Here is a 26303-nt window from a genome sequence, read left to right on the forward strand (position 1 = left end):
CCAGGCTTTAGGGCAAGGCAGTGCAGTAGGGTTAGCAGCATATGATTATAGCACCAGCTGCCACACTAGCCGCCTGGCCACCCAGAGGCGGAGGGAAGGTGCGTAGGGGCCATCCTAGAGGTGGAGGCCAGTCAGGTGGCACTCCATCCAGGTTGTATGCTTTCCCGGCCAGACCAGATGCAGTGGCCTCAGATGCCGTGATCACAAGTATTATTTCTCTCTGCGGTAGGGATGCTTCAGGACTATTTGATCGAGGGTCCACATATTCATATGTTTCATCTCTGTTTGCTCTTTTCTTAGGTGTTCCTCATGAGTCCCTGGTTACTTTTGTTTATGTGTCCACACTAGTGGGCGATTCTGTTATTATGGATCGGGTCTACCAGTCCTGTATCATGACATTCTGTTGTTATGAGACTATAGCAGATCTTTTGTTGCTTGGTATGACTAAATTTGAGGTCATCCTAGGCATGGACTGGTTGTCTCCATATTACGCCATCCTTAATTTCCATGCCAAGACTATTACTTTGGTGATGCCAGAGTTGCCTAGATTGGAGTGGAGGGGTTCGTCTGTCAGTGCATCTAGTCGGGTTATCTCTTTTATGAAGGCTCGATACATGGTCGAGAAGGGTTGCTTGTCTTATCTAGCTTATGTTCGGGATACTACTGCAGAGACCCCGGCGATTGATTCAGTGCCCGTGGTTCGGGAGTTCTCCGATGTGTTTCCTTCTGATCTACCAAGCAAGCCGCCGAATTGTGATATCGATTTCTGTATTGATTTGGCTCTAGGTACCCAGCCTATTTCCATTCCACCATAACGTATGGCTCTGACAAAGTTGAAGGAGTTGAAAGAACAACTTGATGAGTTGCTAGCAAAGGAGTTCGTCAGGCCGAGTATGTCACCTTGGGGTGCACCAGTGTTATTTGTGAAGAAAAAAGGTGGGACTATGCGGAGGTGCATTGATTACCGCCAGTTGAACAAAGTTACCATTAAGAACAAGTACCTAGTTCCGCAAATTGATGATTTATTTGACCAGTTGCAGGGTGCCAGGGGTGTTCTCTAAGATCTACTTGAGATCGGGGTACTATTAGTTAAAGATTCGGGATTCGGATATTCCTAAGACGGCTTTCCAGACTAGATATGGCCATTATGAATCTCTAGTGATGTCCTTCGATTTGACTAATGCCCTAGCGGCGTTTATGGATTTGATGAACCGGGTGGTCAGGCCATATATTGAACCAGTGTTAGTGTTGCCTTCTGATTCATAGATGTATACTATGTATTATGATGCTTCACGCGTTGTTTTGGGTTGTATGTTTATGCAGGAGGGGTGATTTATTGAATAAGCTTCACGTCAGCTGAAACCCCACGAGAAAAATTACCCTGTACATGATTTGGAGTTGGCCATGAATGTTCATTCTCTTAAGAACTGGAGGCATTATCTTTATGGGGTGCCCTATGAGGTTTACACCGATCATTTTAGCTTAGATCATTTGTTCAAGCAGAGAGATCTCAATTTGAGGCAGCGCAGGTGGCTTGAGTTACTAAAGGATTATGATATTACCATCCTTTATCATCCGGACAAGGCGAATGTAGTTGCGGAAGCCTTGAGTAGAAAGGCGTAGATAATGGGTAGTTTGGCATTCATTTCAGCAGAGGAGAGGCCATTAACTTTGGACATTCAGTCCTTGGCTAATAAACTTGTGAGGTTGGATATTTCAGAGCCAAGCCAAGTTCTTGCATGCGTTGTTGCTCAGTCTTCATTATTCGAGCAGATCAAGGCTCGTCAGTTTGATGATCCGCACTTGTTGGTTCTTAGGGAGACGGTACTACAGGGTAGTGCCAAGAAAGTTACTATCATTGAGGATGGTATTTTGCGACTCTAGGGTCGACTCAGTATTATATTCATCTAGGTGCCATGAAGTTGTATCGCTACCTGAGGTAGCATTATTTGTGGTGGCGGATGAAGAACGACATAATTGAGTATGTAGTGAGGTGCCTAAATTTCCAGCATGTTAAGTATGAGCACCAGAGGCCAGGTGGCCTACTCCAGTAGATGGTTATACCTGAGTGGAAATGGGAGCGCATTACTATGGATTTTGTAGTTGGGTTGTTGCAGACCTTGCGGAAGTTTGATGCAGTTTGGGTCATTATTGACATGTTGACCAAGTCGGCATACTTCATTCCGGTGGTGACCACGTATTCTTCAGAGAGATTGGCCTAGATTTACATCGAGGAGATTGTTCGGTTGCATGGTGTGCCTGTTTCTCTCATATCGGATTGAGGCCCTCAGTTTACTTCGCATTTTTGGAGGGCAGTACAGAGTGAGTTGGGGACCCGGGTAGAGCTCAGCATAGCCTTTCATCCACAGACCGACGAAAGGTCGGAGCAAACAGTTCAGATCTTGGAGGATATGCTCAGAGTATGTGTGATTGACTTCGGAGGGCAGTGGGATCGATTCTTGCCTTTGGCTGAATTTGCTTACAACAACAATTATCAGTCCAGCATCGAAATGGCTCCATTTGAGGATTTATACGGCCAGCGATGTCGTTCGCCCATCAGATCATTTGAGCCCGGCGAGGCTAAGTTATAAGGTACTGATTTGGTGAAAGATGCCTTGGAAAAGATAAAGTTAATTCAGGAGCGACTTCGCATAGCACAATCCAGACAGAAGAGTTACGTGGATTAGAAGGCGCGTGATTTATCATTTATGGTAGGCGAGAAGGCTCTCTTGAAGGTCTCACCGATGAAGGGAATCATGAGGTTCGGAAAGAAGGGCAAGTTGAGCCTAAGGTTTATAGGTCCATTTGAGATGTTGAGACGAGTTATGGAAGTTGCTTATGAGGTTGCTTTGCCTCCCAGTCTATCGGGAGTTCATCCGATTTTCCACGTGTCTATGCTCCGGAGGTATCATGCCGACAGGTCGCATGTGTTAGACTTCAGCACGGTTCAGCTAGATGAGAGCCTGGGTTATGAGGAGGAGCCAGTTGCCGTTCTTGACAGACAGGTTCGCCAGCTGAGGTCCACGAAGATTTATGCGATAAAAGTACAGTAGAGGGGACAACCAGTCAAGGAGCCGGCTTGGGAGGCCGAGGAAGACATGTGGAGCATATATCCACACTATTCATCACTTCAGATATGATTCTAGACCAGTTCCAGGATGAACGTTTGTTTAATAGGTGGAGAATGTAACGACCCGACCGGTCATTTTTCTTTCTAGATACGCAAATGTTCTTTTACTATTTTATGACTTGCGAGGGGTGGTTAGTTCGGGATTCGGAAGGGTTCAGGTTGAAATCGGAACACTTAGTTCCTTTGTGTTGCCTTTAAAGGGCTAAGTTTGACTTGGGTCAAGATTTTTAGTAAACTATCTCGGAACCGGAATTTGACGGTCCCAATAGGTTCATAGGATGATTTTGGACTTGGGCGCGTGTCCGGATCGTGTTTTGGATGACCCGGGAGCATTTTGGTGCCTAAAGTTGAAAGTTGGCTTATTGAAGGTTTGAAAGTTCATTAAATTTGGTTTGGAGTAGGTTTTGGTGTTATCGAGGTCCGTTTGGGATTCCAAGACTAGGAATAGCTCTGTAAGGTGATTTAAGACTTGCACGCAAAATTTGGTGTTAGTTTAAGTATGATTCGGCGCATTCGGAGCAAATTGGAAGAACTTGAAGTTCATAAGTTGATTTGATTTGGTTTGGAGTGTGATTCTTTGTTTTGGTGTTGTTTTTCATGTTTCGTGAGGTCGAGCAAGTCCGTTCTATGATTTCGAACTTGTTGGTATGATTGGGCGGGGCCACGGGGGACACGAATGCCATTCGGACAAGACACGAAACTCATTTGGACTTGGAAAGAATAGCTGAAGCATTAGAGTTCTGGTGCTATCGCACCTGCGGAGGACCAGCCAGAGGTGCGAGCTCGCAGAAGTGAACCAATGACCACAAAAGTGAGGAGGAGTGGGCTGCTCAGTGGTTGCAGAAGCGAGGAGAGGGGCCGCATCTGCGAAGGCGCAGAAGCAAGGAAGGGTTCGCAGAAGCGGGCTGGTGCGCAGGTGCGGCACTCGAGCCGTAGAAGTGGGCTCGCAGATGCGATACGTTGCCCGCAGAAGAGGGAAGGGCAGACTTGGGCATGATCCGCATCTACGAGGCTTTGTCCGTTTTTCCCCAGAGCTGCAGATGCGGCCATGGAGCCGCAGAACTGGAAGTATTGGAGGTAGTGAGGTTTATTTAATACCGGACTTAGGCCATTTTTGACTCATTTGTTTCACTTCTTGGGTGATTTTGGAGCTTCTTAGAGAGGGGTTTTCACCTAGCTATTAGAGGTAATTAATTTCTATCCAATGTAAGTTAAATATATAGATTATGGGTAGATTTTAACATGTAAAATTGTGAAAATTATGGGTTTAGATGAACAAACCTAGGTTTTCATAAAAATGGAATTTAACCACGAAAATGATTATGGAATGGGATGTAAATTATATATTTGAGTTCGTAAGTTTATGGGTAACAATCATCTTAGAAAATTTCTGGAATCCAGGCTCGTGGGCCCGGGGATGAATTTTAGAAATCCTCCAATTGGGGTTGGGTAATCACTCTAATAGTTAGATTATGAACTTTTGAACATGTATTGATTAATTTATACAATATTTGACTCGGATTGTTCGGCACCGAGTTGAGGCTTTAGAATGAATTTGAGGCCGGAAAGCGAGCTTTGAGACAAGGTAAGTCTCTTGTCTAACCTTGTAAGAGAGAATTTACCCCATAGGAGATTTAAATTTCTATTTGCTTCTAATTGTGGTGGATACGTATGCACAAGGTGACGAGAGTCCGTGCGTAGCCACTAATTATGTTATGTCCGATAGTTTAGGACCCAAATCATGAGCTACTTGTAATGTTTGCACCCTATTTGTTAATTAAAGTGCCTAAACTATATTGGAACTTGACAGAGGAATTGTAAAAAGACCGACTTCCACTTACTTGAGTTTTGGCGAGATACTTGACCGTTAATAGAAATTCTGCTTCTTTATGTATTAGGCTTGTAATATCTTATCAACCGAATATTTATAAAGTATCCTCTCTTATTGTAGAGCGGGCGGAACGCCTCGACAGTAGAATAGATGCATCTATGGTTTGTGCCGCTTAACTCTCGGCAGTGTACATATTATTCTGGATCGGATCGTACGACCTCGGCATAATCGTGTGTTATAATACTCGGAGTTTAATTGTATTTGATATTATTTTATGGCTTGAGAGGTTAAAATTATATTTGACAGAAACTGACTTGGGATTTACCATTTGTGAAAGAATTATTTGTTTCTTGCTTGTTATTGAGTTATTATTATTGTTTACATAACCCATGCTTATTTAGAATTTCTGTATTTTTATTGTTAGCCCATATTGATGTCGACCCATCGCCGTTACTTCTTCGAGGTTAGACTATATACTTACTGGGTACATGTTATTTATGGCACGCTACGTTTCTGCACTAACTGTGCAGGATCTGAGGCAGGTGCATCTGGCAGTCATATCGACGCGCACGCCCGTTACCCTGAGGTCTAGTGGTGAGCTGCTTCCTGAGCCATTCCCCAGCACTTAGAGTCTCTCTTTTGCACTTATTTTCTGTCTACTTTTATTTCAGAGAGTAGTTAGAGTTTTGTATATTCTACTAGTTGCTCATACAATTGTGACACCAGGTCTTGGCACACATACTAATAGACTTTATGGTTTTGGAATATTTATGTTACTATGATTGCCACTCAGTTGCCTTCGTTTTATTTATTAAATTTTCTATCCCTAATCTCTTAATAAACGAAATTTAATTATTTGGAAACTTATTAAAAAGAGCAATCACATGGTCAGATCACCATTGGCTTGCCTAGAAACGACGTTGGGCGCCATCACAGCCAATAGGAGAATTGAGTCGTGACACCTATTGAGTGCGAGTGCGAGTGTCGGGTTATTGAGAGTGATGAGTGACTAGGATTACTGAGTGACTAGGAGTACTGAGTGATTGAGCGTGCTGAGTGAGATTGAATACTCCGAGAGTATCTACATTACTTTATCACTGTGATGCATTAGAGTTAGCATGCATATTTTACATGTAAATATAGAGATGTAACATTCCTCATATCAGTCACACTTGGTATATTTTATCTGTGTTGAACCTAAACTGTTAAACTCTAAAGCATGTCTACATTTATGTATTGTGTACAAACAGATTATGAGATTTCTTTGATTTATTACTGCCATTTTTCTTGTTATATCTGTACTGTTATAAATATGGATTTGGAATGTACCTTTCTAAGCTCGTCACTGCTTTCAGCCCAAGGATAGTCATGTTACTTATTGAGTACATTGGGTCGGTTGTACTTATACTACACTCTGAATTTTGTGTGCATATCCAGGTACTTCTGGACACGGCAGTTACTAGATTTGGAGCTGCATATGTTTGGAGACTATTGAGGTAGCTGCCTTTGCGTCCGCAGACCTCGACTCTCCTTCTTTTCTTTTATTTTAGCATTGTTCTATCTGTCCAGGCAGTTGTATTTGAAGTTTTGACTGTGTTGTCATTTAGATGTTCATGAACTAAGTGACGCCCGGATTTTGAGGATTTTGTATTAAGTTGCGGTATTTTACTTATCGGTTATTTATGAAAATTATTACTGTTAAACTAGTTTCACCTTATTTTCAATTTGAAAATGTGTAGTTATTTGTGGATGTCGGCTTGCCTAGTACCATGATAGGCGCCATCATGACATGTTGAGTTTTAGGTCGTGACAAAGAGGGGTAAAAAAAAGACCTAATTTATAATAGTGTCTCTATAAAATGATTTGTATATGACATGACAAAATTCTTGTGTATCATAATTACTTGAATTCTTGGGGAGTTTCGAAAGTAGTAGATTATCCAATGAATGGATTTGAAATGAATAATTCTGAAAGATCCAAAATCACAAAATGATAAATACTTCTTGGTTTGGAGCATCACATCTAGAGCGATTTGAGCACTTATTTATCTTGATAAAACTATGAGCACATGGCAATGTGCGAGCATGTATAATTTTAATTACTCTCATGTGGAGATATTTGAATAAGATTGATAATACATTACAAAAGGGAACCATTGCTATAGATTTGTTTTATCCTTGTCAAGGGTTTGTTGGTTGTTTAAATGCAGAAAACTTTTCATTCGTTTTTCAGACAAGTTATCTATTTGCATTGGGATGCTATCATATCATATTGATCTACAAAACAGTCAAATATTGATGCATAAGAGATTATTCCAAGATGATTTATGAAGCAAGTATTTGGCTCAAAGAAAGATTTAATATATCCAGAAAATAATTAATATTCTTCTAGAAAGGAATTCCAACAACATTATATGAAGATAATACTGGAGCTCAATCAAAAGTATGGTGATAAAAATGTTCAACCAGTTAGTTCAAAAGTTAATTTGGAAGATCTCTTCAGCAAGGCACCGTTGTCCTTTAGATTTAAGAAGATGGTATACAAGATTAAAATATGTCACCTCAGAGATGTTACGTGATGTTTTCATCTAGGAGAGTATAATACATGTTGCACTCTTTCTTCCTTAACCAAGATTTTGTCCCATTGGGTTTTCCTACTAAGGTTTTAAATGAGGCAGCTTCAAATGCATATTACTAGATATGTATACTCTTTTTCCTTCACTAGGACTTTTTCACACACGGTTTTTCCTAGCAAGGTTTTAACGATGCATATCATTAGTTAATGGACATCCAAGGGGAAGTGTTATAAATATCGTTAATTATGTATGTCCATTCATTATAGAATTACTTGAAAAGCATGTTAAATACTTAGAGGCCAATGTAACTATAGGAACTAGCCTAGTTGCTATGAGACTATCTAGTTAGGATCAAGCTATTATTTGCGAGACTTGCAGCAGCAGTTCAAAAACTAAAACTCTTCAAACACTCTGAAATGCGTCCGAAACTCACCCGAGCATTGAAACTCTGAACTTTTCCGCAAATATCGGACCTCCAAAACACATGAAATTAACATTGAAACTCAAGAACTTTTAAAAATACAACTATGCATCCTATTCCTACCAAATCAACTCGGAATGACGCCAAACTTTGCGGACAGGTTCCAAAAAGCATAACGGACCTATTCCAACTCCCAAAACCAAAATCCAAACCCAATAGCAATAAAATCAAACCACAGTCAAATCTAAGGAATTTCTAAACCTTAAATTAACAGCGTTTGGCAAAACATACCAAATCAACCTAGGGACCTCGGAATTAAATTTCAGGCATACGCCCAAATCCAAAATCACTATATGAACCTATCGGAGCCATCAAAAGATCGTCCAGGGGTCATTTTCACAAAAGTCAAACCTCGGTCAATCTTTCTAACTTAAGCTTCTAAAATGAGATTCACTCATCCAAATCAATCCCGAAACACCCAAAAATCAAAGCCGACCATACACGCAAGTCATAATACTATATACGAAGCCGCTTAAGATTTCGAACCACTGAATGAAACGCTAAAGCTCAAAACGATAGGTCGAGTCGTTACATCCTCCCCCTTTTAAATAAACGTTCATCCTCGAACGTGCCAAGAGTCTTTCTGAAACCATCAAATCACTATAGAAACTCACCATACACATACACACGGGGTGATCTCACGTCACCTAAAACCACATAAGCCCGACAACATCATCTCAACCGAAGATTATTCCTTCAACTCATGCCGATAAGCATTAGAATCGAATCTCAACATCCACCAAGGGCCCTGTTCTCACATAAACACACTATAAAATCCTCAACTAGCTGCAACTGCTCATGCATACATCCAAAAGGTATAACCAGATAACATGACACATTGACCATATGCCTATAGCAACAACTCTGACCATAATCGCTGCCCATTACCAAACCCGGTATCGATAAATAGTCTCATATCGACTAGAACCTTGTATCAAACCATCCCAACACTGACAGTGATGCATGAAACATGCGAAACTCATAATTACTCACCCAACCAACAATCCACATCAAACTCCACTTGGGCACATGCATCGCAATCCAATTCCAACAAGCACAACCCGAATATGACTGAACATGGAAAAGGAAACATAGGAGAGAACTATCAAACAAGTCCAACATGTACAACTCCCCATCGATATCATATTACGGATATAATCCACAAGGAAGAAACAAGACAAACGCAACAACCACAATGAATCTTACCCTAACATAACCTCACCGCGGCACATAGCCCGGTACAAACACACCTATCCACTAAGAACACAAGGTCCCCATCCTCCACTCGGAATCACAAGTAAGATAAACATCTCAACAAATAAAACACTTTACTAACTCAATCCCGTGGAACCAAAACCACAACACGTAACAGAATTTCCATACATGTAGAGCACCCAAATCACAAGTCGTGGTCAAACCACCTAGAAAGCACATCAAGACCTAATATATTAACTAACAGGAAGTCTACCCCAAGCCTCATGACCCTCAGTAGCGACCAATCCAAAACAATAGACACGGGCTATCGTAATAGAATCCCTCAACTGGCTTGAACATATAAACAGAGTACAAGAATCACAAAACACAATCACACTTGAAGCAAGGTAAGATGAATCTTACTAGTAAATGGAACCGGATCAAAATAATATCAATGCATCTCCATAAACAACCGAAACCATGCCTGTAATGACATCATCTGGTGTAGTAGCTTCAATCCAACTAGGAAAAGCATAGCAATGGGCAAGGCCTCCCTCTCTAGGATGACTCTACCCGCCTGACCTCTACCTCGAGCTGGCGGTGTAGGTATAGCAGCAACTGGAGCGGAACCCAAAGCCTGAATACTTTGATGTGCTACACCCACTCGAAGTCTAGGACAATCCCTCATCATTTGCCTGGTATCCCCACACTCAAAGAAACCTCTCTATTGACGTGGTTGTGGAGTTGCCCCGAACGGGTAATCTGGGACCCATGGATATCTGAAGCACCACGTGAAAACTGAAGTACAGACTGAACTGGCTGACCCACAAAACCTCTACCATGATGCACCCTACCTCCAAAATAGGTTTAAGTAGATCCTCCCGATCAACGAGGCCTCTGAGCCTCCCTATCCTCCCTATCTCGACAGCACATACCCTCCATCCTTTGAGTTATCTCTAGAACCTACTGAAACGGAGTATCCATCTCCAACTCTCGAGCTATGCTGAATCTAAGACCATAACTGAGCCCCTCAATAAATCTGCAGACTTGCTCTCTGACTGTAGGAACCAATGTAGGTTCATGTCGGGACAACGCATTGAATCTGATGGTGTACTCCGACACAGTCATAGTGCCCTAGTACAACTGCTCGAACTCTGTGCGCCACACATCCTAGAGGGTCTGGGGAACAAACTCCCTCAAGAGCATCTCTAAAACCTGAGCCCAATGAAATGGGGTTGTATCAGCTAGCCAACACTCCTCACAAGCCTGCCACGACCTATTTGTTGCCCCAGACATCTGAAGAGTATTAAAAGCAACTCCTCTGACCTCCACAATACCCATGGTATAGATAATATGTTAGCTCTTCTCTAGAAAATTGTGTGCATCCTCAGTAGTTGTGCCACTGAAAGTAGGAGGGTCATACTTCTTGAACCTCTCAAGCCTCTTCTGCTCCTCCTCAGATGCCTATATCCTGACCTTAGGCTGAACCGTGATAACAGCCTGTACAGGTACAACACCCGGAGTCTGACCAACATGAGCCCACTGCTCTGGAGTATAGGCAGCGGGAGTCTGATCTCCTCCCCCAGTCTATGAAGTAGCTGGTGCAACTAGAACCAATACCACCTCAGCCAATGTACCAAACATGCTCAATAACTGCACTAAAGTCTCTTGAAGTTCGGGGGTAGCAACAGGCGCCTCCGGTGCCTGGCCCCCAACCGGAGCTACTTGTGGCTCCTCAGCTGCTGGTCTGGTATGTGCTCTGGCTGTAGCTCGTGCTCCTCCTCTGCCTCTACCTCTAGTAACACCGGCTCTTGGGGAAGCATCATTGGTAACTGTAGCTCGTGTCCTCACTATCTGTGGAGCTTCCTATTAGTTCCGTAGCCTCCCGAAGATAAGAATAGACGTCTCTGTACCGATCCGTGAGACTCTACTAAACTTGCTTATGAATCGTAGTACCTATGAACTTAGAGCTCTGATACCAACTTGTCACGACCCCAAATTCCCACCTTTAAATGTCGTGATGGCACCTAGTCTCTGAGACCAGGTAAGCCTAACACATGCTGAATTATTAACAGATCCAAATCATTTAACCATTAAGCATGAACCAATGACTGCCATACTTAGCCAACAATGATCAACAATTATACAATATCCCAAAATCGGTAGTACGCGATCATAAGCTTTTCTAAGAGTAGCTAAGAATATCAAATACATCACTATTTGGTACATAAGTAAACAATAACAATGTGAAGCATCTAGAAAGTGACTCTGAGGCCTGCGGGCGTAGTGGCAGGTATACCTTGAAGTCTTCGTAGCAAATCTCCAACAGCTAGATAACGACTGACATGCTTAGAGGTACCTGGAACTGCACAAAAGATGTGCAGAAGCATAGCATGAGTACACCACAGTGGTACTCAGTAAGTATCAAGATTAACCTTGCAGAATTAGTTACGAGGTACAGTCAAGACACCTACTACACATAATAACCTGTGCAAGTATTACTATAAAGCTAACACAGGAACGAATATCAGTTTAAGGCTAAACATGGAAGGAATAATAATATAACACTAGCAAATGGAAAGTAGAAGCAACAAATAGAAACAATGAGTAAACATGTGATAATGCCACAAAGTATTCATAACACAGTTAAAGTACCAGTGAAACCAATTAAGGAACACAAATGACAACTAAATAATAAACCGTACTTACACAATGTTTACACAAGAATCTCCCCGAGGTATCATACCTCATAATCACAACTCACTGGTCCCAAACCGTGAATCATAATCACCTAGCATCGTGTGCCCATATTACCAATCACAATCGCACAGACAGCTCACGTATTGCATGGATAACTCACGTGCCATTATGGTTAGTACCCCAAATCTGCACAGACAACTCACGTGCCACTAGTAACAATACCTCATATCCGCACAGGCAACTCACGTGCCAACAGTCCAATCCATGCACAGAATGCAGGTACACAAAAATATATGTACATGATCAATAAACATAAAGATTCATACTCTTGAACTCATATAAGTGACATGTTACAGTGTATGCTTGTGCAAGTGTACTATCACAACTCAAGTCAACATATAAAATCAGAGACACCGAGTAACAAAAATTGTAATATGCATGACACACAGAAAGGTCACACCACCACACCAATATCATCAATAACAATGCCCCCAGGTCACCACAAATCATCCCCACCTTGTCTCGCCACATGCGCAAACCCAACATATATATAGCCCGCCTTGTCTCACCGCATGTACAAATATCAATAATAGAAATAGCACGTACAACTCACGCGCAAAACACCCCAACAATCCTCTCAACAATCCCACATGTGTCAAAAGCATAACCATACAATATATCAACTCGCACCATATGTGCCCATATACCACAATATTTCCATAACACAATTCCAATACCACAACCACACATAGCCCACGGCTCAACAACACTGACTACAACAACAACAATAATAACACAGGAGTACGACTAGTAAATCAACACAAGAATTACAACAACATAACGAAATAGAGGAATAAGATCACAATGAAATAGATAACAAGTAATAATGACTTCAAATAAGAATAACTCAACCATGAGAGAGATAACATATAACAATAAATTAACAATGGAAGAGATAACATGTAACAAAAACTTCAAATAAGAATAACCCAACAATGGAAGAGATAACACGTCAATAAAAGAGGCAAAAACTTCGATTAAAGCATATAAGAGTATATTTGATAAAAGATAGAACATGTACTAAAAAGTTCAAATAAAGCATGTAAGAGTAAATATAATAATGGAGGATATAACATGATATGGTAACTTCAATTAGATGCATGAAAGAAGCCTAAGAGTCTAAACGGGTCAAATTTCCATATAGAAGGCCAAGTACACACTTGTCACCTAGTATGCACGTCTTCCATGTAATTCAAATAGTGCAATCAAACCAATCTCTACAAGGTAGTTCCCCCACACAAAGTTAGGCAAGATACTTACCTCAACTAGGCCAAATCAACACTCACAAATAGCTTCCCTTTAATATTCGCCTCCGCTCGGCTCAAATCTAACCAAAATCGATTTAATAACATCAAACACTGCAAGAGAGAACCAATTAGGATAGATAAATCTACGATCTTTATAAAAAATTTCAAAAGTCAACAAAAGTCAACCTCGGGCTCGTCCGGTCGAAACCCGGGTCCAAGGGTAGATCCCACGAGTATATATATGTGTTTTGTATTCAAAATCCGAGTCCAATTCGACTCTCAAATCCCAAATTTATATTTCAAAACATAGACAATGTTTCCCAAAATTTCACTTTGATTCTCAAAATTTTTATGTTAAATCTCATGTATAATTATGTAATACAGACAAAAATTGATCGAAATCACTTACCCAATGATTTTGGGTGAAACTCCCCTCTCCAAATCGCCTTCTACCGAGTCTAGGGTTCAAAGATATGAAAATGAGACTAAAATCCCGACTTCTAGCCCTTATGTTCAGGCGCAGGTGTCGCAAATGCGACCTGGAATTCCGAACCCCGCAAATGCAAAGAATCATCGCAAAAGAGACACTCGTCTCACTCCTGCAAATGTTGCAAATGCAACAACAAGTTTGCAAATACGAACATGGAACATATTGCAAAAGTGACCATGATGATCGCAAATGGTATCCAGACTAGCCCAGGCCCCCATCGCAAAAGTGAACACTTTGTTCGTAAATGTGAACCTGACAGACCTCAGTTATCTTCGCAAATGTGACACACACCTCACAAATGTGAAGGTCGCAAATGCCAACAAAATCTCGCATTTGCGAGACTTGCAGCACCAGCTTAAAAACCAGCAAAAACTAAAACTCTACAAACACTCCAAAACTTGTCTGAACCTCACCCGAGCCCTCGGGGCTCCAAACCAACATCCTCACAAGTCTAAAAATATCATACGAACTTGCTCGCATGATCAGACAACTAAAATAATATTCAAAACCACGAATCGGACCTCCAAAACACATGAAATTAACATTGAAACTCAAGAACTTCTAAAAACACAACAACACGTCATATTCCTACCAAATCAACTCGAAATTACGTCATACTTTGCGGACAAGTTCCAAATAGCATAACGGACCTATTCCAAGTCCCAAAACCGAAATCTGAACTTGATAGTCATAAAGTCAAACCATAGTGAAACTTTAAAAAAAATTTAAACCTTCAAATTTCTAACTTTGCGCAAAACATGCAAAATCAACCTATGGACTTCCGAATTAAATTTCGGGCATACGCCCAAGTCCAAAATCATTGTACGAACCTATCGGAGCCATCAAAATACCGTTCTAGGGTCGTTTTACAAAAGTTAAACCTCGGTCAATCTTTCCAACTTAAACTTCTAAAACAAGAATCACTCATCCAAATTAATCCCGAAATATCGAAAAATCGAATCAGACCATACACGCAAGTCATAATACAAAATATGAAGCTGCTCAAGACCTCAAATCATCCCCACCTTGTCTCGCCACATGCGCAAACCCAACATATATATAGCCCGCCTTGTCTCACCGCAAGTACAAATATCAATAATAGAAATAGCACGAACAACTCATGCGCAAAACACCCCAACAATCCTCTGAACAATCCCACATGTGTCAAAAGCATAACCACACAATTTAACAACTCGCACCATATGTGCCCATATACCACAATATTTCCGTAACACAATTCCAATACCACAACCACACATAGCCCACGGCTCAACAACACTGACTACAACAACAACAATAATAACACGGGAGTACGACTAGTAAATCAACACAAGAATTACAACAACATAACGAAATGGAGGAATAAGACCACAATGAAATAGATAACAAGTAATAATGACTTCAAATAAGAATAACTCAACCATGAGAGAGATAACATATAACAATAAATTAACAATGGAAGAGATAACATGTAACAAAAACTTCAAATAAGAATAACCCAACAATGGAAGAGATAACACGTCAATAAAAGAGGCAAAAACTTCGATTAAAGCATATAAGAGTATATTTGATAAAAGATAGAACATGTACTAAAAAATTCAAATAAAGCATGTAAGAGTAAATATAATAATGGAGGATATAACATGATATGGTAACTTCAATTATATGCATGAAAGAAGCCTAAGAGTCTAAACGGGTCAAATTTCCATATAGAAGGCCAAGTACACATTTGTCACCTAGTATGCACGTCTTCCATGTAATTCAAATAGTGCAATCAAACCAATCTCTACAAGGTAGTTCCCCCACACAAAGTTAGGCAAGATACTTACCTCAACTAGGCCAAATCAACACTCACAAATAGCTTCCCTTTAATATTTGTCTCCGCTCGGCTCAAATCTAACCAAAATCGATTTAATAACATCAAACACTGCAAGAGAAAGCAATTATGATAGATAAATCTACGATCTTTACAAAAAATTTCAAAAGTCAACAAAAGTTAACCTCGGGCTCGTCGGGTCGAAACCCGGGTCCAAGGGTAGATCCCACGAGTATATATATGTGTTTTGTATTCAAAATCCGAGTCCAATTCGACTCTCAAATCCCAAATTTATATTTCAAAACATAGACAATGTTTCCCAAAATTTCACTTTGATTCTCAATATTTTGATGTTAAATCTAATGTATAATCATGTAATACAGTTAGAAATTTATCGAAATAACTTACCCAATGATTTTGGGTGAAACTCCCCTCTCCAAATCGCCTCCTACCGAGTCTAAGGTTCAAAGATATGAAAATGAGACTAAAATCCCGACTTCCAGCCCTTATGTTCAGGCTCAGGTGTCGCAAATGCGACCTGGAATTCTGAACCCCGCAAATGCAAAGAATCATCGCAAAAGAGACACTCGTCTCACTCCTGCAAATGTTGCAAATGCAACAACAAGTTCACAAATGCGAACATGGAACATATTGCAAAAGTGACCATGGTTATCGCAAATGGTATCCAGCCTAGCCCAGGCCCCCATCGCAAAAGTGAACACTCTGATCGTAAATGCGAACCTGACAGACCTCAGTGATCTTCGCAAATATGACACAAACCTCGCAAATGTGAAGGTCACAAATGCCAACAAAATCTCGCATTTGCGAGACTTGCAGCACCAGCGTAAAAACCAGCAAAAACTAAAACTCTACAAACACTCCAAAACTTGTCTGAAACTCACCCGAGCCCTCGGGGCTCCAAACCAACATCCTCACAAGTCTAAAAATATCATACGAACTTGCTCGCATGATCAGACAACTAAAATAACATCCAAAACCATGAATCAGACCTCCAAAACACATGAAATTAACATTGAAACTCAAGAACTTCTAAAAACACAACCACGCATCATATTCCTACCAAATCAACTCGAAATTATGCCATACTTTGCGGACAAGTTCCAAATAGCATAACGGACCTATTCCAAGTCCCAAAACCGAAATCTGAACTTGATAGTCATAAAGTCAAACCATAGTCAAACTTAAAAAATTTCTAAACCTTCAAATTTCTAACTTTGCGCAAAACATGCAAAATCAACCTAGGGACTTCCGAATTAAATTTCGGGCATACGCCCAAGTCCAAAATTACTGTACGAACCTATCAGAGCCATCAAAATACCATTCTGGGGTCGTTTTATAAAAGTTAAACCTCGGTCAATCTTTCTAACTTAAGCTTCTAAAATAAGAATCACTCATCCAAATCAATCCCGAAATATCAAAAAATCGAATCAGACCATACACGCAAGTCATAATACAAAATATGAATCTACTCAAGACCTCAAATTACTGAACGGAATGCTAAAGTTCAAAATGACCAGTCGAGTCGCTATATGCGTTCATGGAGGGTTAGTGTATGTAACGAACCAACCGGTCGTTTTGAGCATTTGCACTTTGCTCGGTAGTGTACGGGTGTGAGCAGCTCCATATGATGTATTTTTATTTGTGTGAATCATCGGTTTTGGTTTTCAAGTTATTCGGGACTGATTTGGAAGAATGATTCTCAACTAGGGAGCTTTAAATTTGAAAGAGTTGACCAAGCTTGACTTTTTAGCATTTGACCTCGAATTGGAATTTTGATGGTTTTTTTATCTCCTTTGGATGATTTTAGACTTAGGAGAGCATCCGGATTGTTATTTGGAGGTTCCTGGTAGAATTTGGCTCGAAATGGCGGAAGTTGAAATTTTTGGAAAGTTTGACCGGGAGTGGACTTTTTGATATCGGGGTCAAATTTCGATTCCGAAAGTTGGAGCAGGTCCATAATGTTGAATGTGACTTGTGTGTAAAATTTGAAGTCATTCCGGATTGATTTGCTATGTTTTTGCACGAGTTATTGAATTTGAAAGTTCGAAGTTCATAGATTTTGATTTGAGGTGTGATACGTCATTTTTATGTTGTTATGTGTGTTTTGAGGCCTCGAGTAGGTCCGTATTGCATTATGGAACTTGTTGGTATATTCCAAAGGGGTCTCGAGTGGCTCAGATGAGTTTTGGATGAGGTTCGGATCATTTTCACTTCATGTTGCATTGCTGAAGGTTGCTGGTTCTGGTATGATCGCACCTGCAGTTGGTTTGCGTAGGTACGATGGCTGTAGAAGCGAATTAGGTGTCGCAGATGTGAGATGAGAGCTGGATAAGGAGGCCCGCAGAAGCGGAGAAAAGGGTGCAGGTGCGGATGCACAGGTGCGTCGAGTGGAAGCGCAGGTGCGAGTGTCTTCACAGATGTAGAGTTTGATACCGCTGGTGCGAGGGTTGCTGGGCAAGGCCATTTTTCGCAGATGCGATGTTTTTCTACAAAAGCGGTGGTCGAAAATGCGACGAATTGTACGCAAATGCGGAGTCGCTGGGCAAAAGCTATATTATCGAGTGTTTTGGTTCTTTCTTCATTTTAGGAGCTATAGAGCTCGGATTGAGGCGATTCTTGAAGCAATTTTCACCATTTGAATTGGGGTAAGAGTTCTCTACTCGGTTTTGGTTATATTTCCTTAATCTATCTTCAATCTTGGTAATTGGATTGTGAATTTTAAAGAGGAAATTGTGGGTTTTGGCCTAAAGTTTCATAATATAAATTGTTTAGTTTTGAACATCGAATTGGAGTCAGATTTGAGTGAAACTAGTATGGTTGGACTCGTAATTGAATGGGTTGTTGGATTTTGTAAATTTTGTCGGGTTCCGAGGTTCGGTCCCGGGTTGGACTTTTGGCTGATTTTGGGCTTTTAATTCAAGATTTTATCTTTTTCGATCGGGATCGATTCCTTTAGTATTGTTTGATGTACTTGGGTTGTTTTTGGTTAGTTTCGAGCTGTTCAGAGGTCAAAACGCACGGGATGGCATTTTGGAGCATCGCTTGGCTTGATAGGTGTTGGAATTGACTTATTCGAGGTAAGGAACTCTTCTAAACTTAGTGTTGAGGGTATGAAACTACGTAATACGTGTTATGTGATTGGTATTGAGGTGACGCACATGCTAGGTGACAGGCGTGTGGGCATGAACCATGTATATTGGGACTCCGTTGTTTCCATGGCACTGAATAGTGGCCCTATTTTGTTGATATTCGTGTTTTCACCATGTGATAAAGTAATTGAGCTGTCAATCATGCTAGATATCTTGTTTAGGATTTATGTCAATACTTGTTACAACCCAAATTCGCATACCATAGATCACACCGTAAGTTAGTCGACGTAAATCCAAGAAGAGATTATCTTTGAGATGAAAAGAAGTTAATCCTATTGGTCTTAAACGATACAAGGGTGTATAAGAGTGGTTAACAAGTATTTGAAGTTAAACGAATCAAGGATGTTGTAACCCATATTTTCGGGTAACACTAGAGGTGATTAATTGTCCCAAGAGGTCTTGTTTTAATATATTTGAATCATATAATATCCGCATCATAAGTCTTGAAGTCAAGCGAGTTACGAAACAAAAGTCGATAAAGGTTGTCGCAACTTAGGTTTATAATTTTACTTAAACTTTAGGTCAAATGTTACTGCATTTTTCTCCCAATGTGCTTGGAATTATGGGGTGATCTACCTATCAAATTGAATATCTATGAGTCTAGTTTCCAACGCATTAAACCGTTCATCAATACGATCTCAGAATAGAGAGATATTTGCATTTTCGCGAGAGTGCGCCAAGCTGCTCTCTATGGGGCCCACAAAGGCGGTTTAAGACATATGGACATATATAAGATACCTCAACCCCGTTTTAAGTCATTATTTTTCAGTATATTCAGACCTTATAACCCTAAAAACAGTCTCTCAAGGTTCTCTCATGATCCAAGACCCAAACAAAGGGCAAACAACACAAATCAAATGTCGGGAATCCCGTGGCGCTAGTAAGTTTCTTGTTCTTCTTGTTGTTGCTGATTTTTGTGTTGTTCCAGCTCGTGTGGGAGGTTGTTTTAAGTGTTTTATGTCCTGTAAATACACCTTCAAGTTTTTAATATCAACCCTAGGTGATTTCAAGTCTTCTAAAGTAATTCTAGTGCCGAAAAACCCGAATTAATTGCTAGTTTCGCTTCCTTGTTCTTGTGGCAGAATTGAAGGGATATTTCGTGGAAAATTAAGGTCAAATTGGAGTTGTTCTTTCTGTTTAAAGGTAAGGAACCTCTTACTCTATATATATTTAAGATTATCCAAGTTGCAGCTAAGTCGTTGAAGCTAGAACTTGTGAAATATATATCGAAAGGCTTGGTAGTAATGTTGTTGGTTGGTGGACTGTTTTGGAGGCTCAATATGATTATTAATGATGTTGTTTGGGCTGTTTGGTAATTGTATTGACTTGTGGGAAGTCATATAAATAGGGGAGGTGCTGTCCGTTTCATCGTAAAATAGGTTGTGGTCGATACATAATTGTTACGACGCTTAAACGATAATGATAGTGTCATTTGTCTTATTGTAGACTAAGGAGTCGTGACATTTGCATAGCTTGAGGTTGGGAAGTATATACAAGGTATGTGAGGCTATCCCCTTCATTCTTTTGCATGACTCCGATTGTACATAATTTAATGAACGAGCTCCCAAAGATACTCTACTCTTAGAAGCTAGCAGTACTTACATTGCTGCCCTTCTTATGAAACGATTGATATTGATGTTACTTCTCTTATTCTTATATTATCAATGTTGTTGGTAGTTCCTGATTCTTATAAGATTCTTGATGAAGAGTTAATCCTAATAACGTGTACGAAGGATACCGACCTTACGTCACTCCGAAAGGTTCAAAATGTGATTCCAATGAGTCCAGCATGCATCATATATATGTATCTATTTTACTCTACCGAGCCGCGCTATAGTCGGCCGGGTATGGCACCTATTGTGCAACCACTGATCAGTTGGGTTTTACCGAGCTCCACGTGGCCGGGTACGATTCTACCGAGCCCTATGATGGCCGGGTACATTTTACCGAGCCTATTATGGCCGGGTACGATATGATGATGGTGATGCCCACAAAGGCGTATGTTTTAAAAGTTTATGTATATATATGTATGTATCATGTATTTCATGTCAGTAGCCCTCAGAGGTACCCAGATGTCACAGGTTGTATATTCTCTATCCCTGTTTACATTACTGTTCTTACTTATGCTTTCTTGCCTCACATACTCAGTACTTTATTCGTACTGACATCCTTTTTATTTGTGGACGCTGCATGTCGTGCTGCAGGTCCTGATAGACAGGTAGACGTAGCTCCCCCACCACAGTAGGCTGTCCAGTTCAGCGGATATTGGCGAGATCCCTTCTCCGGATTTGCCGTGGTCTTGGTATGCATTTTTGTTATAGACATTATGGGTATGTCGGGGCCCTGTTCCGGCAATGTTGTAGCACTTATGTTCCTTTAGAGGCTCATAGACAGGTGTCGACTTATGTATGATTTAGAATGCCCTTTCGGCTGATTTTTGTTGTATAGTCTTTCATGGCATCATGATAGCTCGTACCTTATATATAGTTTCTTGACAGTCTTATCGTCCCATGTTATGTATGTTCATGACATTATCTTTCATTATTGGATGTTCATGATCCATGTCTACTATTTATATTGATCTTGTCGGCCCTTAAAGATAATAAGGAAGGTTAGATAAAATGTACGTTGGTGCTCGGCAAGTATGGCCCGGGTGCTAGTCATGACCCTCCAGTTGGGTCGTGACAAACTTGGTATCAGAGCAAGTCTGTCCTAGGGGATGTCTATGAGCCGTGTCTAGTAGAGTTTTGATTATGGATGTGTAGCGCGCCACATTTATAATCAGGAGGCTACGTGACATCTAGGGTTGTTACCTTCTTCCTGAATCTAGATCGTGCGTAGAGTTGAGTAGTAAGTGTTCATATCTAATATTCACCTTGTTTTCTTTCAGCGATGCCTTCGACTAGGAAGCAAGCAATTAGTAAACGGCTTGATACAGCTGTGGGAGAGGGTAACATTCAGGTGCCTCCAGCCAGAGCAGGCCAAAGTGAGGCTCAGAGTGAGATGCCGTCTCATACCTCTCCGTCTCCTCCAGAGGATATTAGGAGGCACCCAGTACATCCAGTTCCTCCGTCTAGCACTACAGACCACGATATGCGCAGTGCGGTGCAATTGTTGACTAGCTTGGTAGCTGCTCAGGCTCAGAGGCAGAATACCGGTGCTGCTGATAAACCGGTTAGTGCGAGAGTTCGTGATTTTATTAATCTAGACCCTCCAGTGTTTACCGGATCAGACCCCAAGGAGGACCCACAAACATTTATTGATCAGATTCATCGTACATTGCGGGTTATGCATGCTAGTGATACGGAGGCAGTAGAGTTGGCTTCTTATCGGTTACGGGATTTAGCGGTTTTCTGGTATGATAGTTGGGAGAGATCTAGGGGTCCGAACGCTCCTCCAGCCGTGTGGAAGGAATTTTCTGAGGCCTTTCTTCGTCACTACTTGCCAGTTGAGATACGACGAGCTAGAGCTGATAAGTTCTTGAACCTTCGACAGGGTAATATGAGTGTACGAGAGTATAGTATACAGTTTGACTCTTTAGCAAGGTATGCTCCCCATATGGTGGCCGAGATGAGTGATAGGGTGCATCTGTTCGTGAACGGGTTGGGACCACATCTGATAAATGAGTGCACAACAGCCTCCTTGGTAGAGGGCATGGATATTTCCCGTATTCAGGCTTATGCCCAGACCCTAGAGGATCGTAAGCGCCAGCAAAGGGCAGATAGGGAGCAGGATAGGGGCCAGCATAAGAGGGCGAGATTTGCAGGGTATTCTGATGAGTTCAGAGGCAGTATCAGGCCCCAATCTTCGAGGAGTTCGGCGCCACCTGTAGCTAGTGCTCCTCCAAAGTTTCAGAGGCCTCGGTATGATCGATTTACCTATTCTGGTTCAGGTCAGAGTTTGAGGGCATCAGGCTCACAATTTCATAGAGATACTAGTCAGACGAGACCCCCAACACCTCGTTGTGATCAGTGCGGCAAGGCCCACTTTGGACTGTGCCGTCGAGGTTCCGATGCGTGCTATTCTTGCGGACAGCGTGGCCATATGATGCGGGATTGTCCTAACAGAGGAGGTGGTGGTATGGCTCAACCGACTGGATCTGTGTCTGGTTCTTCCTCATCAGTTCAACCTCCAGCACAAGGTTTTCAACAGTCGACAGGTCGTGGTAGAGGTAGAGGTTCAGTGCCAAGTTTGAGTGGTGCTCAAAATCGAACCTATGCTCTAGTAGGTCGACAAGATCTTGAGCTATCTCCGGATGTTGTTACAGGTATATTGTCTGTGTTTTCTTATGATGTATATGCGCTAATTGATCCAGGATCTACCTTATCATATGTTACACCCTTTGTGGCTAATAAGTTTGGCATTGAACCTGAATTGATAAGTAAACCACTTGCGGTATCCACTCCGATAGGAGATTCTGTGATTGCTAGAAGGGTATATAAAGGTTGCACTGTGATGATTTGTAGTCGTCAAACCTCGGCAAATTTATTTGAGTTAGAAATGGTTGATTTCGATGTGATAATGGGAATGGACTGGTTGGCCTCATGCTATGCAAATGTTGACTGTCATACGAAGATGGTTAGGTTTCAGTTTCCTTGTGAACCCTCCATTGAATGGAAGGGGAACATTGCTACGCCGAAAGGTAGGTTTATTTCCTATCTTAAGGCAAGGAAGATAATCTCAAAAGGTTACATTTATCATCTTGTTCGCGTTAGGGATGCGGAGGCGAAGCCGCCTACTCTACAATTAATCCCCGTGGTCAATGAATTTCCAGATGTTTTCCCAGATGAACTCCCAGGCCTTCCTCCTAAAAGAGAGATTGAGTTTAGCATTGATGCATTGCTTGACACTCAACCGATCTCTATCCCTCCATACAGGATGGCCCCGGCAGAGTTGCGAGAGTTGAAGGCACAGTTGAAGGACTTGCTGGATAAGGGTTTCATTAGGCCTAGCACTTCACCTTGGGGTGCGCCAGTCTTGTTCGTGCGGAAGAAAGATGGGTCGTTAAGGATGTGTATCGATTATCGACAGTTGAATAAGTTTACAATAAAGAACAAGTATCCACTTCCAAGAATTGATGACCTGTTTGACCAACTCCAGGGTGCCAAGTATTTCTCCAAGATTGACTTGCGTTCAGGGTATCATCAGGTGAGGGTTAAGGAGAAGGATATTCCAAAGACGGCCTTCCGGACAAGATATGGGCATTTTGAGTTCTTGGTGATGTCGTTCGGGCTAACAAATGCCCCAGCAGCTTTTATGGATCTCATGAATAGTGTATTCAGGCCCTATCTTGATGTGTTCGTGATCGTATTCATTGATGACATTCTGGTGTATTCTCGTTCGGAGGCGGAACATGCGGGCCACTTGCGGATAGTATTACAGACCCTTCAGGATCATAAGTTATATGCTAAGCTCTCTAAATGTGAATTCTGGCTGAACTCAGTAGCATTCCTTGGCCATGTGATATCTGATGAGGGTATTAGTGTCGACACTCAGAAGATCGATGCAGTGAAGAATTGGCCGAGACCTACAACACCGTCAGAAGTCCGCAGCTTCCTGGGGCTAGCAGGATATTATAGGCGGTTTGTAGAAGGGTTTTCCTCTATATCAGCACCATTGACTAAGTTAACACAGAAAGCTACCAAGTTCCAGTGGTCTGATGCTTGTGAACATAGTTTTCAGGAGCTAAAGAATCGATTGACATCCGCGCCAGTGCTCACTCTCCCAGAAGGAACAGAAGGTTATGTGGTATATTGTGATGCCTCAGGTATAGGTTTGGGGTGCGTATTGATGCAACGTGGGAAGGTGATTGCTTATGCATCAAGACAATTGAAGAAGCATGAAAAGAATTACTCGACTCATGATTTGGAATTGGCTGCAGTAATATATGCTTTGAAGATATGGCGGCACTACTTATACGGCGTCCATGTTGACATCTACACAGATCACAAGAGTTTACAATACATCTTCAAGCAGAAGGAGTTGAATTTGAGGCAGCGTAGGTGGCTTGAATTACTGAAAGACTACGATGTCGAGATATTGTACCATCCCGGTAAAGCTAATGTTGTGGCAGACGCTCTCAGCCATAAGTCAATGGGAAGCTTAATACATATTGAGGCAGGTAGACAAGGGTTGACCAAAGAGCTTCACCAGCTGGCCAATATGAGAATCAGATTGTTGGACTCTGATGACGGAGGTGTTACTGTACAGAATACAGCAGAATCATCTTTGGTAGCCGAGGTAAAAGCACGGCAATATGAAGATCCTACCTTAGTAAGATTGAGAGAGGGAATTCAGCAGTGTAAGATTACAGCTTTCAAGATCGGAGGAGATGGGACACTGAGATACCAGGGCCGATTATGTGTACCTAGTGTGGCAGGGTTGCAAGAGAAGATTATGATTGAGATTCACCAGTCCCGATATTCTATCCATCCTGGCTCGACAAAGATGTATCATGATGTTAAGGAGCAGTATTGGTGGGATAACATGAAGAAGTCTATTGCAGAATTTGTAGCCCAGTGTCCTAATTGTCAACAAGTAAAGATCGAGCATCAGAAACCTAGTGGATTGATTCAGAATATAGAGATTCCGACCTAGAAATGGGAGGTGATTAATATGGACTTCATTATTGGATTACCTCGCTCTTATCATAAGTTTGACTCCATCTGGGTGATAGTTGATCGACTTACAAAATCTGCCCATTTTCTGCCAGTTAAGACAACTTACATGGCTGAAGATTATGCGAAGTTGTATATCAAGGAGATTGTTAGGCTTCATGGTGTGACGGTATCTATTATATCAGACCGAGGAGCTCAATTTAGGCACACAAGTAAATCTCAGCACTGCATTCCATCCGCAGACTGACGGACAGGCTGAACGTACCATCCAGACGCTTGAAGATATGCTACGAGCATGTGTTCTAGATTTCAAGGGGAATTGGGATGACCATTTGGCACTTATAGAATTTGCCTACAATAATAGCTACCATTCCAGTATTAAAATGGCCCTGTATGAGGCACTGTACGGGAGGAGATGTAGTTCACCAGTTGGATGGTTCGAAGTCGGTGAGACAGAATTATATGGGCCAGATTTGATTCACCAAGCCATTGAGAAGGTGAAAGTGATACAAGAGCGACTGAGGACGGCACAAAGCAGGCAAAAGTCTTATTCCGACGTCCGACGTCGTGATCTGGAATTTGAGGTTGGTGATTGGGTTTTCCTGAAGATCTCGCCGATGAAGGGTGTTATGCGTTTTGGGAAGAAGGGTAAGTTGAGTCCGCGGTATATTGGGCCGTACAAAATTCTTCGACGAATTGGACAGGTTGCTTACGAGTTAGAATTGCCATCTGAATTGGAATTTGTCCACCCGGTATTCCATGTATCTATGTTGAGGAAATGTATTGGAGACCCTTCTCGGGTCGTCCCTATCAAAGATGTACAAGTTACAAAGGATCTATCATATGATGAAGTGCCAGTGGCTATATTAGATCGACAAGTCCGCAAGCTGAGAACAAAGGATGTAGCTTCCGTGAAAGTATTATGGAGGAACAAGAATATAGAAGAAATGACATGGGAAGCAGAAGAGGAGATGAAGTCTAAATACCCTTAC

General features: G+C 41.5%; 1 protein-coding gene across 1 annotated transcript; it reads left to right on the top strand.

Annotated features, from left to right (window-relative positions):
- Nucleotides 1-818: 818 nt before the first annotated feature.
- On the top strand, nucleotides 819-26303 carry LOC138909936 (uncharacterized; the record flags this gene model as incomplete). The annotated part of the gene is made up of 4 exons (XM_070201152.1): nucleotides 819-1050; nucleotides 24990-25239; nucleotides 25556-25987; nucleotides 26087-26303. Coding segments are annotated over exons 1-4 (1131 nt in total), but the record flags the coding sequence as incomplete, so codon positions are not given.

This window comes from Nicotiana tomentosiformis, chromosome 4 (assembly GCF_000390325.3).
Source record: "Nicotiana tomentosiformis chromosome 4, ASM39032v3, whole genome shotgun sequence".
Classification (NCBI taxonomy): domain Eukaryota; kingdom Viridiplantae; phylum Streptophyta; class Magnoliopsida; order Solanales; family Solanaceae; genus Nicotiana; species Nicotiana tomentosiformis.